Source organism: Rhinopithecus roxellana, chromosome 10 (assembly GCF_007565055.1).
Source record: "Rhinopithecus roxellana isolate Shanxi Qingling chromosome 10, ASM756505v1, whole genome shotgun sequence".
NCBI lineage: Eukaryota > Metazoa > Chordata > Mammalia > Primates > Cercopithecidae > Rhinopithecus > Rhinopithecus roxellana.
This window is the reverse complement of record NC_044558.1, coordinates 13929622-13949496: the sequence shown is the minus strand read 5'-3', so window position 1 is coordinate 13949496 and position 19875 is coordinate 13929622. Positions and strand designations below refer to the sequence as shown.

The 19875-nt window shown below is 44.5% G+C and overlaps 1 protein-coding gene across 2 annotated transcripts; it reads left to right on the top strand.

Moving 5' to 3' along the window:
* The first annotated feature begins 917 nt into the window (after nucleotides 1-917).
* On the top strand, nucleotides 918-13753 carry GPRC5D (G protein-coupled receptor class C group 5 member D). 2 transcript variants are annotated; one of them, XM_010371013.2, is made up of 4 exons: nucleotides 918-1011; nucleotides 3020-3959; nucleotides 12013-12080; nucleotides 13489-13753. In XM_010371013.2, the coding sequence occupies exons 2-4, from the start codon at nucleotides 3065-3067 to the stop codon at nucleotides 13558-13560; spliced, it is 1035 nt and encodes a 344-aa protein (XP_010369315.1). In that variant the 5' UTR covers nucleotides 918-1011; nucleotides 3020-3064; the 3' UTR covers nucleotides 13561-13753. The 2 variants fall into 2 exon arrangements, with proteins under 2 accessions (XP_010369315.1, XP_030795230.1); XM_030939370.1 differs by lacking the exon at nucleotides 12013-12080.
* Nucleotides 13754-19875: the final 6122 nt, after the last annotated feature.

The following is a 19875-nucleotide window of genomic DNA, read 5'->3' as shown; positions in this document are numbered from 1 at the left end:
TTGGTGGGTGTAGGCTGGACATTGTGCTGTGCTGTATTTTGTGTCACCATAGGAGAAAAGGAATATGTACTCCAGTATCAGCCAGTGACCTTTAATTATCAGTTCTTTATCTTGAGATAAATTCACAGACTGATTCACAGTTTTGCCTGCCACTGGCCATTTTAATGCCAGTAGTAGGCAAAACCACCATTCCTTATGTACCAGTGAAACCCTCATTACCTGTACTTTGTTGAATGGATGCTCTTTTGAATTAAAATCAAGATGTGGGGGTCAGGCGAGGTGGTTCATGCCTGTAATCCCAACACTTTGGGAGGCTGAGGGGGGCAGATCACAAGGTCAGGAGTCTGAGACCAGCCTGGCCAACACAGTGAAACCCCGTCTCTACTAAAAATACAAAATGTTGTGGCATGCACCTGTAATCCCAGCTACTCAGGAGGCTGAGGCAGAATTGCTTGAATCCGGGAGGCCAGAGGTTGCAGTGAACTGAGATCACTCCATTGCACTCCAGCTTGGGTGACAGAGCAAGACTCCATCTCAAAACAAACAAACAAACAAAATCAAGATGTGGGAAAGTCTCCAGAGATGGCTTTTTAGGGAATAGGTCAGAAGAAGGACGAGGTATCCTGGTGTAAGTCACCTGAGGGCCTTGTGTAGCTTCCCTGAATATGTTGCAATACACTGGGAGGAAGCCGTATTTCCTAGATTTATACCCACTTACAGATTTACACCCGCTCCCTAAGGCCAAGGTGCCTCTGGTCAGAAGTAGAATGAAAAAGAATTGTTCTCACCAAGGAAATCTCTGTAGAAAAGTTGCTGTGAAACTGGAATAGGTGTGTCTTTCTGTCCTTCCGGTTCTTTTTATAGATACTGCAGGAACCTCAGTGAGAGCCTACGGTTCTTCCGCCCATTTGGGGAGAGATTAAAGAAGCTGAGGTTGGCTCTTTCTTACTCATTGGCAGTTACAACCTCGCCAACACTACAGCCTAAGCTTCCAGAGTGGACACGGAGAAGGTAAGTTGGAATCAGGGGGCCATGCCCTCAGCTGTAAACCTGGGTCACCCAGCCATCTGGTCTGGGGATAACTGAAGGGACATAGAGCTAAGGGGTATTCAATTGCAATAGATTTTTTTTTTTTTTTTCAAATGAATGTGTGGGATCTTTTTCCTGGGCCACCTCAGTCCTCAGTCAAGACATGGACTTTCCTACTAAACTGTTCAAAAAGGTATTTAAAGAAAGGGACCATTTTGTACAATTCTTTGATGAACAAATAATAGGTGTTTAAATACAACCTGTTGCATTGGATTGACTTGAATTGAACTGAGGCCGGGCGCGGTGGCTCAAGCCTGTAATCCCAGCACTTTGGGAGGCCGAGGCGGGCGGATCACGAGGTCAAGAGATCGAGACCATCCTGGCTAACACGGTGAAACCCCGTCTCTACTAAAAAGTACAAAAAACTAGCCAGGCGAGGTGGCGGGCGCCTGTAGTCCCAGCTACTCGGGAGGCTGAGGCAGAAGAATGGCGTGAACCCGGGAGGCGGAGCTTGCAGTGAGCTGAGATCCGGCCACTGCACTCCAGCTTGGGCGACAGAGCGAGACTCCGTCTCAAAAAAAAAAAAAAAAAAAAAAAAAGAATTGAACTGAAAGAAGGAACAGTCATTAAAATTACTGGGAAATTTTATTCCCAGTAATTCATCTGCCTGTCTCCTTCAAGCAGTGCATCAGTGTCTAGAACGATCCAATGATCCACTGATGTTGGCAGCCCTTGTTCTGGAGCCTGATATAACTGAATTCCGTCAATCATGCAAACATTCTCATACACCTCCTTTTATGAAAAAGATTTTGTGTTAGCTTTCAAACAGCCTTGGAAATTAGCATACACAAATGGACATATTATCAAGTGAAGTCTGTTCAGCTTTTCCCAGCGGGATGAAGCCAAGATAGTTTTGAGGGGTTTAGGTTGCCTTTCTCATTTCCTTTACTGACATCCTATATAAAACCGTTATAAATTTGGGGTAATATGTGTGATGGCATTTCCTATCCCCTTAGACTATGTTTGCATATATCTCTGAATTTTTTTCCCCCTGGGGAAGCTTAGCATTTAAATAAGTATCAGGAATCAAACAAAATGTAACTCAGGCTCTCGACAGTGTCCTAGGAACAATTTTGGTAAAGACATTTATTCCATATGCCCAGGTGTCTTCATTTCAGAATGACAGACATTAGAGTGCCCTCATGGACCACCCAGTAGGCATTCTTATAGGTATTAGGTTGGTGCAAAAGTAGTTGTGGTTCTTGCTATTACTTTTTTTGTTTGTGTGTTTTTTGGTTTTTGGTTTTTGTTTTCAGACAGGGTCTCACCCTGTCGCCCAGGCTGGAGTGCAGTGGCACGATCTTGGCTCACTGCAACCTCTGCCTCCCAGGTTCAAGCGATTCTCCTGCCTCAGCCTCCCAAGTGGCTGGGACTACAAGCACATGCCATCATGCCCGGCTAATTTTTTTTGTATTTTTAGTAGAGATGGGGTTTCACCACGTTGGTCAGGCTGGTCTTAAACTCCTGACTTCAAGTGATCCACCCACCTCGGCCTCCTAAAGTGCTAGGATTACAAGCATGAGCCACCGTACCTTGCCTCTTTTTTCTTTTTTTGAGACAGAGTCTCGTTCTGTCACCCAGGCTAGAGTGCCATGGGGTGATCTCGACTCACTGCAACCTCTGTCTCCCGGATTCAAGCGATTCTCCTGCCTCAGCCTCCTGAGTAGCTGAGATTACAAGTGTGCACCACCACACCGGCTAATTTTTGTATTTTTAGTAGAGACAGGGTTTCACCATGTTGGCTAGACTGGTCTCGAACTGCTGACCTCAAGTGATCCATCCACTTCAGCCTTCCAAAGTGCTGGGATAACAGGAGTGAGCCACTGCGCCCAGCCTTCCTGCCATTACTTTTAATAGCAAAAACCGCAATTACTTTTGCACCAACCTAAGAGATGCAGAGTTGTCAATTTGTCTCATCCTTGTTCTGCAGGGCATCAGAAAACCATTCTGGTGAGGTCTACACCCATAAGTCACCATGTACAAGGACTGCATCAAGTCCACTGGAGACTATTTTCTTCCCTGTGACTCTGAGGGGCCATGGGGCATCATTCTGGAGTCCCTGGCAATACTTGGCATCGTGGTCACAATTCTGCTACTCTTAGCATTTCTCTTCCTCATGCGAAAGATCCAAGACTGCAGCCAGTGGAATGTCCTCCCCACCCAGCTCCTCTTCCTCCTGAGTGTGCTGGGGCTCTTTGGACTCACTTTTGCCTTCATCATCCAGCTCAATCAGCAAACTGCCCCCGTACGCTACTTTCTCTTCGGGGTTCTCTTTGCTCTCTGTTTCTCGTGCCTCTTAGCCCACGCCTCCAACCTAGTGAAGCTGGTTCGGGGTCGCGTCTCCTTCTCCTGGACGACAATTCTATGCATTGCTATTGGTTGCAGTCTGTTGCAGGTGATTATTGCCATTGAGTATGTGACTCTCATCATGACCAGAGGTATGATGTTTGTGCATATGACGCCCTGCCAGCTCAATGTGGACTTTGTTGTACTCCTGGTCTATGTCCTCTTCCTGATGGCCCTCACATTCTTCGTCTCCAAAGCCACCTTCTGTGGCCCGTGTGAGAACTGGAAGCAGCATGGAAGGCTCATCTTTATCACTGTACTCTTCTCCATCATCATCTGGGTGGTGTGGATCTCCATGCTCCTGAGAGGCAACCCGCAGTTCCAGCGACAGCCCCAGTGGGACGACCCGGTCGTCTGCATTGCCCTGGTCACCAACGCATGGGTTTTCCTGCTGCTGTACATTGTCCCCGAGCTCTGCATTCTCTACAGATCGTGTAGGCAGGAGTGCCCTTCACAAGGCCATGCCTGCCCCGTCACAGCCTACCAACACAGCTTCCAAGTGGAGAACCAGGAGCTCTCCAGAGGTACTTTTCTGGGGGATTCAGGGAGCAGGGAGGTGCTCCTACAGGAGAAGCAGGAGAGAAATCATGCAGTAGGATGAGCCAAGAGGAAACTGAAAGAAAATGGTCAGATATGGGGTGGGTGGCTTCATAGTTCAAGCATGGAAATGCAAACTCCCAGAATCAAGGTTAAATTTTTATGAAAAATGAGTTCTTCCAAAGCATAGAGCTTTATGGGGGAGAGACCAAAACATACATGAATCAAAGGCCCTGAAGAAAAAGGGCATGACTCTGAATGCTCACACTGGCTAAAGAAAGGCATCCACTATAAAATGAGTTAACCAGGCCTGGCACGGTGGCTCAAGCCTGTAATCCCAGCACTTTGGGAGGCCAAGACGGGCGGATCACGAGGTCAGGAGATCGAGACCATCCTGGCTAACACGGTGAAACCCCGTCTCTACTAAAAAATACAAAAAAAAAAAACTAGCCGGACGAGGTGGCGGGTGCCTGTAGTCCCAGTTACTCGGGAGGCTGAGGCAGAAGAATGGTGTAAACCCGGGAGGCGGAGCTTGCAGTGAGTTGAGATCCGGCCACTGCACTCCAGCCTGGGCGAACAGAGCAAGACTCCGTCTAAAAATGAGTTCACCAGCCCTAATTTAGGCCTGAACCATGCGATTCTGCATGACATCTAATGTTAAGTCCAGATGTGTTGGCCTTGGCCTTCAAGTGCAAAAGCCATTCCTGGCAGCAGTGATGGACATTTTGAAAATTTGTCTCAAAGCTAATTTGCCCAAACATCATCTTAAACTGATTCATAGGACTCACCACCTCATTAAAGTCATAAAACCCAAACACTTCTGGATTTCAACTTTTCAAACCATTTATTGTTTAAAATCCTTCAAGGCTTACAAAAAACGAGAGGAAGAGTCATTATATCCTAATTCTGAGTAAAGACTCAGATGTGTGATCATTAGGAGAAAGAAAGTAACTTGCTTATGTGACATTTTCATAATGATTTCTGGGTCATATTTTTATTCAAGCCACCTGACTACACTTTGTTAAGTGGCATAATTTCAATTATCTGGAAATATGTCAAAATTCATTAATTCCTTTTCTGAAACATCTGGGCTATTATCAAAAACCCAACATCATAGTTTTACATCAATTTTTATGTTTTAATAGGCATCTGGTTTCTCACATTTTATTTCTAATGTGTAACGATGATGTTATTTTATATATTGTACAGCACACATAATGTTCACTAGGCTCAAAAAAAAATTCACATAAGCTTCCTTTTAAGTACACACACTTTTTTTGAGCTGTAATCTATGGCTAATTGCGCATTCAAATTAAATCCTGTTCAGATAAATACATCCATTAATTCTTTTCAGCTCAGTTGACCAAAAGTTGGAAACTGACACTACACTTTTTTTCCCATAACAGTTTTTCATTGCTTGTTGGTGATGCATAGTCACATCACTCTCAGTTTTGTGGCAGAATTGCAGAGTCAATCTTTCCTGAAAATACTTCTCATAGTTCTTACCAGAAGATAAAACTTTCTGTGTTTGTTTTTGTTGCTGCTGTGTGTTTCCAGGAAACAAAAGTCAGAGCAAAAAAAATTCTTAGAGTTTCACAATAAACCCAAATACACTGAGCTTTGTAATGATCAATATTCCATACCCCACAAAATACCAGGCAAGAGTTGAAAGGGTTCAAAGGAATATCTCAGTTGAAGAGCAAGGGCTTGCTAAAATACGATGATTCCTGGTTTGGCCAAGAGTATCCTATTACTCAAGCAAGGTTAGAAAATCTATTTCTGAGCAGGAAATAGTCTGCCAATGATAGTCATCATCAATGTAATTTGAAATGTTGTGGGAAAAAAAATCAATAGTGTTGTAAAGAACATATTGATTGGCTGGGCTCTGTGGCTCGCACCTGTAATCCCAGCACTTTGGGAGGCCGGGGCGGGTGGATCAGTTCAGCTCAGGAGTTTAAGACCAGTCTGGGCAACATGGCGAAACCCCATCTCTACAAAAAATTAGCTGGGCATGGTGGCGCAGGTCTGTGGTCCCAGCTACTCAGGAGGCTGAGGTGGGAAGATCACTTGAGCCTGGGAGGTTGAGGCTGCAGGGAGCCATGATTGCACCACTGCACTACAGCCTGGGTGACAGAGTGAGACCCTGTCTCAATTAAAAAAAAAAAAAGAAGAAGAAAGAAGGAAGGAAGGAAGGGAGAGGGGGAGAGGGAGGGAGAAGGGGAGAGGGAGGAGGGAGAGGGGGAGAGGGAGGGAAGGAGGGAAGAAAGAAAAAAAAGAAGGATGGAAGGAAGAAAGGAAAGACAAGGAAGGAAGGAAGGGAAGGAAGGAAGGAAGGAAGGAAGGAAGGAAGGAAGGAAGGAAGGAAGGAAGGAAGGAAGGAATTGCTCTCCAAGATTGGGCAAAATAACCAAAAGCTTAAGCTCAGAAAGTAAAATCAGAATTTAGGTCACCTGGAAGAAGTACAAATATCAAAATTTCAAGGAACGATTAAAACTCAATTAAAAGTGCAGGATTCCACCTAGCTAGGAAAAACACACAAATAGATACAAAATAGGTAAGAGCTAGAGAAGTATAATAACAATAACTTGAAATGTCTGAAGTGTTACGGTAGGTCATAAGCTGATAGTAGGGAAACAGCTTACCACTGCCTTTGCTTTTGTTTGCTCAAGAAACAATCACGGTACTGTATAAATAGATGTGTGGTCAGCAAGAACAACCGTGCCATTGTACCCGGCATCAGTCAGTCTCTAGCAAGGATACCCACTGATCCACTAATGAGAAGTGTGGGAAGCTTGGGGAGGCTCGGCAGAACCCCACAAAGATGATTAAAGGGTTATAACATCAGACCTGTGTGGACAGGTGAAGACAGTGAGAATGAGATGGTCATTCTTAAGCTTTATGTGTTTTACCAGACTATCCAAGTTCTCTCTCGAAATTCCGTCCCAAAACACATTTTGTTCGAGTCCATGAGGCATGCATTTGTGATGTGACGCTTCTGACTAATGCTGTTTGTAGCTGTGATTCCAGTCACATAATTATTTAATTTACCACTGGGTTATGAGACCAGAATTATTCAGCTAAAAGGAGAGTAGGACAAGGGGTCCCTAGCTGGAAATTAACCATCCTGGCTAACACAGTGAAACCCCGTCTCTACTAAAAAATGCAAAAAAACTAGCTGGGAGAGGTGACGGGCGCCTGTAGTCCCAGCTACTCGGGAGGCTGAGGCAGGAGAATGGCGTGAACCCGGGAGGCGGAGCTTGCAGTGAGCCGAGATCCGGCCACTGCACTCCAGCCTGGGCGACGCAGCGAGACTCCATCTCAAAAAAAAAAAAAAGATTTCTGCTCTTTATATCACATTTAAGATTCCTCAATTAAAAGACCTAGTGATTTTATTCTAATTATTTATTTTGGAGGTTAGTTATCATTTATTCAGGAAGAGAAATATTCCAAAATTTACCAACTCCAAATTAAATATAAAACAAGTATTATATTCATCAACTAATTAATGAAGAATATGTTAAAAAATAACAATCCCAGGAGCATGTAAATGGAAAGTAGTTAAACATCAAAATAGTTTCAGAATTATGTCTCGATTTTATTTTGCATTTTAATTGCTTCATTTCTAATACACAAATTCTTTACCCTCATCTTTTTGTTGAAGTTTCCTGTACCTAACAAGATGCTGAGCGTGTTAAATTTCAATCAAATGCTGTGAGAGGATGTATCTATATTTTTGGCTTAAGATTTTGGTTGAGGCCGACTGATTTTTAAAAGTCCAATCAGTATTCAGCTTCTCAGGGACACACTTATAACACAGAGCAAATAATATTTATACCCATTTTTCTGGTGTCCTACAGTAATACGCCTGATTGCATTTTCATTCTCCATCCAGATGTTTTTGTATCTTAAAATTAAGTCCATAATCCACTTCAGAGGAATAAAGCCTAATCTTCTTTAGAAAGACTTCCAGGGAAATGAAATTCTTAATCCCCTTTGCTGATCTGTTTCTATCAACTCTTATTTTCGTATTTAATCTAAATCTCTCATGCCTCCGCGTCCATTTCCACCCACTATCTTCAGTTGGAGATGGAAAACAACAAGACAACCGCCTCTTGGGGAGAGGTCTTCACACTTGTGAAATTTTCTCTTTCTTTCTTTTTTTTTTTTTTTTTTTTTTTTTTTTGAGATGGAGACTTGCTCTGTTGCCCAGGCTGGAGAGCAGTGGTACGATCTCGGCTGACTGCAACCTCTGCCTCCCAGGTTCAAGCAATTCTTGTGCCTCAGCCTCTTGAGTAGCTGGGATTACAGGCATGTGCCACCATGCCCAACTAATTTTGGTATTTTTAAAAGAGATGGGGTTTTACCATGTTGGACAGGCTAGTCTCTTAACTCCTGACCTCAAGTGATCTGCCTGCATTAGCCTCCCAAAGTGCTGGGATTGCAGGTGTGAGCCACTGAGCCTGGCCAGAAATCTTAAATAGAGTAGAATATCACCTACGAATTGTTTTATGAGTGGAAAACTTCTAATTATTGCCTGCCTTATCTGTTTTAGACTAACTAGAATATCATTATATCATATTTGCTAACACTAAGACTCATCTGTATTTGAAAGTGTTGGCCGGGCGCGGTGGCTCACGCCTGTGATCCCAACATTTTGGGAGGCCGAGGAGGGTGGATCACCTGAGGTCAGGAGTTCAAGATCGGCCTGGCCAACATGGTGAAACCCTGTCTCTACTAAAAATACAAAAAATTAGCTGGGCGTGGTCTTGGGCACCTGTAATTCCAGCTACTTGGGAGGCTGAGGCAGGAGAATCACTTGAACCTGGGAGGTGGTGGTTGCAGTGAGTTGAGATCATGCATTGCACTCCAGCCTGGGCAATGAGAACAAAACTCCATCTAAAAAAAAGAAAGAAAAGAAAAGAAAAGAAAGAAGGAAGGAAGGAAGGAAGGGAGGGAGGGAGGGAGGGAGGGAGTCACATTACTGTGGGCATTTTTCCATCCAGTGTTTGGATGCTTACAGACAAACCTCATATGATTCTTTTTGAAGGCATTAGATAATCAGTGAGTCTACATAATGTAAAAATGGGTCAACGAGTATAAAATGAGATGAACCAAGAGAACACTGTTCCTGCAATCATAAGCCCTTCTGGTTGTTCCCCTAGCAAACTCCAACTTCTGCTGAACATAGCCCTTTTTGACAATTCTCAACATTTTTTTCTTCAAGGCACACTCACCTTACCAGGGGAAATCCAACTTAAATGGTCCCAGGTGGTGTCATTTTTGTTTGTTCTTTCATGGGAAGTTCTTTTTTGTCACCCTCAAGTTACAGGTCACAGAGAGAGAAATAGCTTAAAGCAGGGAAGAAGGCAGTGGGGTCATAGGCAGGATTTGTTTGGTCTGAGGACAGATAAGTCAAGGATGATGGCCGGGCGCGGTGGCTCAAGCCTGTAATCCCAGCACTTTGGGAGGCCGAGACGGACGGATCACAAGGTCAGGAGATCGAGACCACCCTGGCTAATACGGTGAAACTCCGTCTCTACTAAAGAATACCAAAAAAACTAGCCAGGCGACGAGGCGGGCGCCTGTAGTCCCAGCTACTTGGGAGGCGGAGGCAGGAGAATGGCGTAAACCTGGGAGGCGGAGCTTGCAGTGAGCTGAGATCCGGCCACCGCACTCCAGCCTGGGCGACAGAGCCAGACTCCGTCTCAAAAAAAAAAAAAAAAAAAAAAAAAAAAAAAAAAAAAAAAAGGATGATGACATTCATAAAGATTCAGAGAGCTTAGCTGGACATAGTGGCACACACCTGTGGTCCTAGCTACTCAGGAGGCTGTGAGATGGGAGCGTCTCTTGAGTCCAGGAGTTCAAGGTTGCAGTGAGCTATGATTGCACCATTACACACTCTTTAAAAAAATTAAATTTAAATTTAAATTTAAAAAAACAAATTCAGGGAGCAGGAGCATCATTGGGCAGCAAAGGGCAGTGGAAAGAGTGCAGAACCGGGCCTCATGTGCCCAGGCTCTGAGACTCTGCTTCTTACCAACCTTGAGACCAAACCAAGATCCTCAAGCCCTAGGAGCCTCAGATTCCTCATCTTTATATGTGCTCATCATGTCCCTCCCTGCCTCCTCCACAGATAATGGAAGGTCTTACTCAACTCGGACTTCCTGTCACACAGTGGTGCAGGTTTAGTATTAAAAAACACTCGGCCTTTTGGTAAACTCATGAACTACAGCTAGAGCTGGAAGAATTAGGCTTTTCTAACTGATGATCTGGTTTGATGAGAATGTTAGATGAAAGCTGGTTCCCAAGAGACTGAGTGTGAAGGAGCCTTGTTATGGCACAAGGAACGAAGTTGAGCCAAGGATTCAGTTAATTCTGCTATGAAGGAAAGATAAGCATTTCATGTATCACAGCATCAGCCCCTTGAAAAAAATGAATAAAAAGCCACTAGGAAAAGGATGTCAGAGCATCTGTTATAACTGCAGCACCAGCACCACCACCAATAATCATATACAAAGGATAGCTCATGAGTGTTTTCTACGTAGCATACCCTGTTCCAAGGACTTTATATAACATTTTTATAGAATCTTCAAAACAATCCTATGAGATAGACTTACTGTTATGACTGTCATTATTCTTCTTTATTTCCATCAGGAAACAAAGGCAACAAAAAAGGTTAAGGAACACAAGTGAGAGAGCCAAGCAGTCCTTCTCCAGGGTCCATCCACTCAACATGAAACCCCTAAGTGTGAACCCTCCTAACACAGTTATGTCTGTGGTCATCAAAAAACAACTAGGTATCCAGCAAGTACCTGCTCTTAGAGACAGGCGCAGCTCCTGTCTTCACAGAGCTTACAGGCTGGTTGAGGAGACAGCCATTAAACAAATGCCTATGTCTGTGATGATCCTACAACAATATAAAGTTGTCTTAAGTGATCTCTTTTATTACGTCCAATTTTAAAAATTGAATTCAGGCCAGATGTGGTGGCTCAGACCTGTAATCCCAGCACTTTGGGTGGCCCAGGTAGGAGGTTTCAGGCCAGGAGTTTAAGACCAGCCTGAGCAAAATAAAAAATTTTTTGAAATATTGAATTCAAGCTTGTAGAGAATCAAACCTAAAGGGACTGTTGAAAAGAGTGAGCTGGCGGGTCGCAGTGGCTCACGCCTGTAATCCCAGCACTTTGGGAGGCCGAGGCGGGTGGATCACGAGGTCAGGAGATGGAGACCATCCTGGCTAACACACTGAAACCCTGTCTCTACTAAAAAATACAAAAAACTAGCCGGGCGAGGTGGCGGGCGCCTGTAGTCCCAGCTACTCCGGAGGCTGAGGCAGGAAAATGGCGTGAACCTGGGAGGCGGAGCTTGCAGTGAGCTGAGATCCGGCCACTGCCCTCCAGCCTGGGGGACAGAACGAGACTCCGTCTCAAAAAAAAGAAAAAGAAGAGTGAGCTGCCCGAGGTCACACAGGTAATACTGAAAGAGCAGAAACTGACTCGGAGCTAGTGCTCTTCTGATGCCAATGTGCTTCTCCTAAACACTCACATGCTACCCATGCCTTCCGCATCAACTTTAAATGCACTCCTTTAAATCAGAAACTTTTTCAATAACAGCCACAACTGAGAATTCCTCTTATTTATTTATTTATTTATTTAGTCTCGCTGTGTCGCCCAGGCTGGAGTGCAGCGGGCGATCTCAGCTCACTGCAACCTCCGCCTCCCGGGTTCAAGCAATTCTCTCGCCTCAGCCTCCCAAGTTGCTGGGATTACAGGCGCCCACCACCACACTGGGCTAATTTTTGTATCTTTAGTAGAGATGGGGTTTCACCATGTTGGCCAGGCTAGTCTTGAACTCCTGACCTCAAGTGATCGCCTGTCTTGGCCTCCCAAAGTGCTGGGATTACAGGTGTGAGCCGCCGTACCCGGCCTCAGAATTCCTTTTAAAGAGTGAAGAGCCTGTTTGCAAGCCGTGGGGTTTTCCGGTAGTCCTCATGTGCTGTTTCCGATTGACTCTAACGCAGCCCTTCCCTCCTTTGGCTTTCAGCCCGAGACAGTGATGGAGCTGAGGAGGATGTAGCATTAACTTCATTTGGTACTCCCATTCAGCCGCAGGTAAATGGACTCGCCTACATTCACCCAGGAGGGACCTAGCAAGCACTCCTTCCTTAGGCCAGCCTCAGGCTTCATTTCTAATGGCTTTACTGACCTGAGACAGGAGAGGCAGGGCAGAAGCATCCCTAAAGGCACGTGGAGCTTGAGCCACCCAGATTTAAGCCAGACCAGGTGGTGCCAGACAGCCTTCACCCAAACCTTCCCAGTCTTCATCGCCAGCAACAATATAGCATTCTGATGCAAGTGCCTGTCCCTGGAAAGAAAGGGCAGCTTGAAGCTTTTGTGTGAAGGTGAAGAGCAGCAGGCTCATTGAATTTTGCGTTGAGGACAATACAGGATTGTAAATATGTGTGAGGGCGGGGTCTGCTTTTAGTAGCAGTTGTCTGAACCTATCACCTGATCCCCACTGATGGCCTCTCTGAGTCCCTGTCTAGCTCCAGCAGCCCAGGCTGCCCTAAGAACTGGACAGGGTCTGTCACCATCATCTGGATGCCCAGATGGATGAACAAATTTTCATCCTTTCAGGCAAAAACAGAGGGAGCACTGCTGAGTAGTTTGGGGGTAATTCACATTTGGGCTGTGAAGACTTGAAGACATACAAACCTAAACAGCCAAAAATATCACACTGGGACACATTCTTACATTACAGGGATCAAAAGTAACTAAAACCGCAACGTGAAAGCCACCCTCAGATCATTTGTTCAATTAATTTGCGAGACCACTAACTAAGCTAATCCCTCTGGTATGTTATCTGAGAATTTGCGTTTTCCTAGAATGGCACATGGACCAGGCCACAGCTGTATCATGTGCTTTAATCAACCCTCAGGAGGGATTTACATAATGAAAACATCTTTATTATCCCTCCAAGAGTTTCTTGATTCATTTCAATTTCCAGTGATCAGCTATTCAAGAACCTTGCTTGCGAAAAGATTCTTGTTCGTGGCTGAGGGATAGCCTGGTACGGGTAGGCTCAGTACGTTTCTTCTTTTGTTGTTGACAAACAATTAAATGAAGGTGAGATAATAATACTTTAAACATAACTTTAGGGCTGGGCACAGTGGTTCATGCCTATAATCCCAGCACTTTGGGAGGTTGAAGTGGGCGGATCACTTGAGGTCAGGTGTTCAAGACCAGCCTGGCCAAAATGGTGAAACCCCCATCTCTACTAAAAATACAGAATTATCTGAGCATGGTGGTGCATGCCTGTAATTCCAGCTACTCAGAAGGCTGAAGCAGGAGAACTGCTTGAACCTGTGAGGCAGAGATTGAAGTGAGCCCAGATCGCACTACTGCACTCCAGCCGAGGTGACAGAGCAAGACTCTGTCTCCAAAAACAAAAATATAACTTTGGAGAGTATCTTTTCTTCTGTTGGTCAGAAAGTTGATGATAGCATTTCTTCCTTTCCAGACTGTTGATCCCACACAAGAGTGTTTCATCCCACGGGCTAAACTAAGCCCCCAGCAAGATGCAGGAGTATAAATCTACAGGAAACACGAGTAGAGAAAACCCAGCCGGCCATCCTGGGTAGTATAGCCCTGATAGGCCACCGGGGCCCACAGAGTCACGCTGCCCATGAAGAGTCAGAACATCCCCTCTTCTGTTTCCTAACCCCTCCATCCACATGGACCCTCCACCAGAAGACCACCCTTTTGAGCATAATTACAATCTTGCTGGCCACCCTACCTTGACTGTGTCTCTTTCTTCATTCGTGCAACTGCAAAATTCCCTTTCTTAGCAACGCTAGAAAGAATTGGTGTCTCTTATTCATAGAACTAAAAGACCCTGTCTGGAGAAATTAAGGATATTCTAACGTGACAAGGAGGTTAGTAGCAGCTTACTACTGGGTTACGCGTCTGGTCAATTTTTAAATTGTGCTAAAAGACACAGAACATAAACTTCACCATCTCAACCATGTTTAAGTGTACAGTTCAGTAGTGTTAATCATATTCACACTGTTGTGAATTCTCTAGAACTTTTTCATCTTGCAAAACTGAGATTCTCAATCCGTTGAACAGCTCCCTCCAGCCCCTGACAGCCACCATTCTACTTCTGGTTTCTGTGAGTTTGACTGCTTAGATACCTTACGTAATAGAATCATACAGTATTTGTCATATGTGACTGGCTTATCTTTCCTAGCATAATGTCCTCAAGGTCCATGTCACATGTTGTAGCATGTCACAGGATCTCCTTTTCTAGAGTTGAACAATATTCCACTGTATGTCTATACCACCTCTTCTTTATCTATTTGTCAGTGGACATTTGGGGTTGCTTTCACCTCTTCGCTATTGTGGATAGTGCTGCAATGAACATAGATGTGCAAAAATCTCTTTGAAATCCTGCTTTCAATTATTTTGGTGTATGTCCAGAAGAGGGATTGCTGGATCATATGATCATTCTATTTTTAATTTTTTGAGGAACTTCCATACTGTTTGCACAGTGGCTGCAGCATTTTACACTCTCATCAACAATGCACAGAGTTCCACGTTCTCCACATCCTCACCAACATTTGTTATTTCCTGGAGTGTTTCTGTTTCTGGTTTACAGTGGTCATCCTAACACGTGCGAGGTATCCAGTAATTTTTTTGTAAAGGAATTCAAAATACGACAGGCCCAGAATTGTCTACAAAAGTTAAAGTCGAATCCTCAGGATCACCACTATTGGGCTGTTTAATGAACACAGACATTGCCATGGACTTGCAAGCTGGCAGGCTTTCTCTCCTGGTGCTACCTCCCTGTGACAGCTACTTGGGCAGCAGACATGGCTGAGGGCACGAAATGTTTGCTGAGCCAGTAACAGCAAAGGAAGAGCCACCCCAGCATATGCTCATAAAGGATTTTATGTGGTGAACATAAAAAGCATAGTCTGCCTGTCTTGATGTCTCTAATGAGCTGGTGCCTCTGCACTAATTGTCTTGCCTTTGTTCCTCATCAGCCCCACATTCTTCTCAATCCTTTCATCTGCCTTTAATACTCGTTTGTTATCTATTACAAGAATGAGAGGACCAGAGTCAGAGGTGTGCCTCCGGAAGGGTCCTGGGGTCTGAGTCAGCCCTCCCACCTTGCAGATGAGAGAACAGAACTTCGGAGAACAGAATGACTTACCCAAAGCCACACAGTCATTAGTGGGGAGCCAGATTTTCTGACTCCTAGGCCTGTCTTCTTCCCCGTCCACTAGGCTCCTCCATGCCCATATTTCTGTATGAGCAAGTAAGGTGTGTTCCCCTTGAGAACCAATGAAATATTTCAGACCCATAAGTGTTGAGTGCCTGCTAACTGAAAGCCTTTTGAAAAATAACTGCGGCTTTATACACGCATGAGAGCCTTTTTTATGGCCAATGGACAGCATGAGTTGTTCAATAGCAATAAATATTTCCTGAGATCTGCAAGGCACCAGAAACCATTCTAGGACTCAGCCCCAGACAAGGCGTACAACACTGCTTTAGCAGAGCTTGCATTTTTGTTGTGGAAGATCATACAATGCAGAGAATTTCAGGAACACAGTTCCTTTGTTTTTTACAGATAGAGAGAAGGGACTTGCCCCGTATAACATGGCTTGTTAAGCACTAGAATCAAGACCAGAATCCAGGTTTCCAAACCCCTACCTAGTGCTCATCTCTACACAATGTTCCAACGTTTTTTGTTTTTTTTTTCCTAGAGGAGTCTTGCTCTCTCACCCAGGATGGAGTTCAGTGGTGCGATCTCGGCTCACCGCAACCTCCGCCTCCTGGGTTCAAGTGATTCTCCTGCCTCAGCCTCCTGAGTAGCTGGGACTACAGGCGCCCACCACCACACCCAGCTAACTTTTTTTTTTTTTTCCAGTAGAGATGGGGTTTCAGCACGTTGGCCAGGCTGGTCTTGAACCCCTGACCTCAAGTGATCCACCCACCTCAGCCTCCCAAAGTCCTAGGATTACAGGCGTGAGCCACTGTGCCCAACCTGTTCCAACACTTTCATATGTTTTTCTGCTGCACTAAAATTAGCTGCTCTTTTTCAAAATCTGTGCCATAAGCAATATCATCAGCACAACCCAGGACCTAGGTAAATGACCAAAACGTTTGACCTACTGCCCTTATTGATAATGAAAAACGGAGAAAAAATGTTTAAGCATTAAGGAATGCTTTGGTCTATAGATTAGGTGGCATCCACATGAAGACCCTAATTGGAGGGGTAGAAACAAGCCAACAAACTTCCACCTGTTCTGAAAGAAAACCATTATAACAGATCCTCCTGGTGTTTATCCTAATAATCGTAAAAATGATACCGTCAACATAATTTTGTTTTGTTTTGCAAGCAGGAGGTGTTTCTATAGAGTAGGTCCACAAATTTTTAAAAACCCACTGAAGCCACATACAGGGGCCTAATGTCGTCTCCCAAAATGTTTTTTCTAAAATTGATGAAGGTTAACATTGAACCTCTTTTTAGCAAACTGCCTCTGAAATTTACACCACAATTTTATCTGACTTTAGACTACATATTAGTTAGATTCGGGGAGTTGTAGGTTGCAAGTGTCTCATTCAAGCTGTTTCAGGAATGAAGTTTGTTTTCTTTCGTTTTTTTGAGATGGAGTATCACTCCGTCAGCCAGGCTGAAGTGCAGTGGCGTGATCTCATCTCACTGCAACCTCCATCTCCCGGGTTCAAGCGATTCTCCTGCCTCAGCCTCCTGAGTAGCTGGGACTACAGGTGCATGCCACCACACCCAGCTAATTTTTGTATTTTTAGTAGAGACAGAGTTTCACCATGTTGGCCAGAATGGTCTTGATCTCTTGACCTCATGATCCACCCACCTCAGCATCCCAAAGCGCTGGGATTACAGGCATGAGCCACCACGCCCAGCCTGGAGTTTTACTTTAAACTTACATATGACAGGGAAACAAAACTTCCTCATGATACACAGTACAGCCTCTCAGCTGGCCTGATGGAGAGTAAACACTGTCAGGAACTGGGAGAGGCTTGCTGTCTCCCGCGGTCACTTCTACACTTACTCTGCTTCTTTTTGTGGGTATTTTCACTTATCCACCCACCGCCGGCTGATTGATTGTCTCCCATGCCATAATTCAGCCCTTCTCTTAGGTTGAATCAGCCTGTGGATTGGTTACCCTTGGGTCCGGCACACACCACTGGTCCTCTCAGCTGTGCCTGGCTTGGTTATGTGGGACAGACTTGGTCACATCTGCCTGCTTCCTCTGTGGGAAGCTGTGGACAAAGAGATGTTCTCTGGGGAGCAGGGGAAGCCATAACATGCACCATAAGAAACCAATACAGGAAAAATTAATCCTGAAAAATATAAAAACATAATTTTATAAAATTAGAGAATACTTTTTTTTGAGACAAGGTCTCACTCCATCACCCAGGCTAGAGTGCAGTGGCTTAAGCTATCCTCCCACCTCAGCCTCCTAAGTAGCTGGGACCACAGGTGGACCCCACTATGCCCAGCTAATTTTGTATTTTTTGTAGAGACAGGGTTTTGCTATGTTGCCCAGGCTGGTCTTAAACTCCTGGGCTCAAGCAATCCACCCGCTTTGGCCTCCCAAAGTGCTGAGATGATAGGAATGAGCCACCGCACCCAGGCTATGGAATACTTTTGTGAAAATACAATTGAATTTATTTCACGTCTATGCAGCAATTCACATAAAGCTAAAAACTGTGAACTCTCTAAGTAGAGATCCACGAAGAACCTGCGTTTAAAAATAGATTTTCCCAGGTACTCGGGAGGCAGGAGGATCCCCTGAGCCCAGGAGTTCAAGGCTGCAGTGAGCTAGGATCATGCCACTGCACTCTAGTCTCGGTGACAGTGAGACCCTATCTAAATAAATAAATAAATAATAAAATAAAACATAAGGCCGGGCACGGTGGCTCAAGCCTGTAATCCCAGCACTTTGGGACGCCGAGACGGGCGGATCACGAGGTCAGGAGATCAAGACCATCCTGGCTAACACGGTGAAACCCCGTCTCTACTAAAAAATACGAAAAACTAGCCGGGTGAGGTGGTGGGCGCCTGTAGTCCCAGCTACTCCAGAGGCTGAGGCAGGAGAATGGCGTAAACCTGGGAGGCGGAGCTTGTAGTGAGCCGAGATCACGCCACTGCACTCCAGCCTGGGTGACAGAGCAAGACTCCGTCTCAAAAAAATAAAAAATAAATAAATAAATAAAACATAAAACTATGTATGGTTAACATATTGTACTCAATTACTCAATTTGACAAGTATTATCTGAAGATCTAAACTCATTAATTTTTTTGTTGTTGCTGTTAATGGAGATGAGATGGCCAGGCATGGTGGCTCACACCTGAAATCCCACACTTTGGGAGGCTAAGGCAGATGGATCACTTGAAGTCATGAGTTCAGGACCAGCCTGGCCAAGATGGTGAAACCCTATCTCTACTAAAAATACAAAAAAAATAGCCGGGTGTGTTGATGGGTGCCATAATCCCAGTTACTCAGGAGGCTGAGACAGGAGAATCACCTGAAACCAGAAGGTGGAGTTTGCAGTGAGCCACAATAACACCATTGCACTCCAGCCTGAACAATAGACTGAGACTCTGTCTCAAAAAAAAAAAAAAATAGAGATGAGATTTCACCATGTTGCCCAGGCTGGTCTTGAATTCCTGGGCTCAAGCAATCCTCCTGCCTCAGCTTCCCAAAGTGCTGGGATTATAGACGTGAGCCACCATGCCCAACCATCTAAGCTCATTTACTTATATGTAATAGGTTACATAATTTGATAGGTACATATTCTCTAAAATATTTTGTTTTTAATTTTTCTTCTGGGTGGCTCATTTCATCTAGCATCTTCAATATTTTAGATAGTATCTCTCTGATTTTATTTACTTTATCCAAAAGAAAAGGTATCAATTAAAATTTTTATTTTAAAACGCCTGCCTGGTATAATATAGCCAGTTAGCTCAGCTGGTTAGAGCATACTGCTAACAAAATACTTGCCTGGGTAGAGTTAATATATCCTTCATCTTGATGATATCAATATTTTCCTGATCCAAAGAACATCAAAGATTTATTTCCCTCCATATTACATTTCACGATCATCCCATAAACTTAAAGGGCTTAGAGTAATATCTATTTTATATCGGCCAACTTCGTGCCTTCTTCTTCTTTGTTTTCTTCTTCCACAATCAATTCGAGATCGACCTTTTCCTGGAAACTTTCTCTGATGATCTAGGGGACAGTACTGTCATAGACTAAGCCCAACCTAAGTTATGGCAGAATGATATAAACCAGATACTTCTGTGGCTGTGACATCCTCCTCAGATTAAGCATAATCACCTATTTTAAAAGAACACAATTAATGAGAATTAAACTAGAAAAGAACTTTCCAGTTTCCTTGGCCCAAAGCCTAATATTTTGCACTTGGGGGAGGTGCTTCTCAATGAACGCTGAACAGTGGCCATATGGAGTCCTGGACCTCTGAGAAGATGCACCCCACGTCTGAATAAAGGCAGATTTTTTGGAGCTGTTAAAAATGTCTTAATGGCTCAGGCCTTTAAGAGATCATATCTGCCACTCTTCATCAAAGATAGCTTATTTAGAATTAAGTGTGGAGTCCTGATAAGTAAACAATGACACAGAAGGGGCCCTGGGTTGGGGTGGGGGGGCAGGTGGGGAGTATCAATGAATGAATGATTGTTGTGAGAGAGAGCTAATCACAAACAACCCGCGGGCACAAGGACCTGCTGGGGGACCTCCTTCTGCACATAGTCCCCTCCAGCATGATCCTATAAAACTTCCCTCCAGCCCCTCCCTCTCTGCAGACAGATCCTTTTCTGCTGTGCTGCCCGTGG

Excerpts from the sequence above, each read along its gene's own strand:
- GPRC5D (XM_010371013.2), top strand. The coding sequence starts at position 3,065 with ATGTACAAGGACTGCATCAAGTCCACTGGAGACTATTTTCTTCCCTGT. Across the intron at positions 3,960-12,012 it reads GAACCAGGAGCTCTCCAGAG|CCCGAGACAGTGATGGAGCT; the intron begins GTACTTTTCTGG and ends TTTGGCTTTCAG. Across the intron at positions 12,081-13,488 it reads GTACTCCCATTCAGCCGCAG|ACTGTTGATCCCACACAAGA; the intron begins GTAAATGGACTC and ends CTTCCTTTCCAG.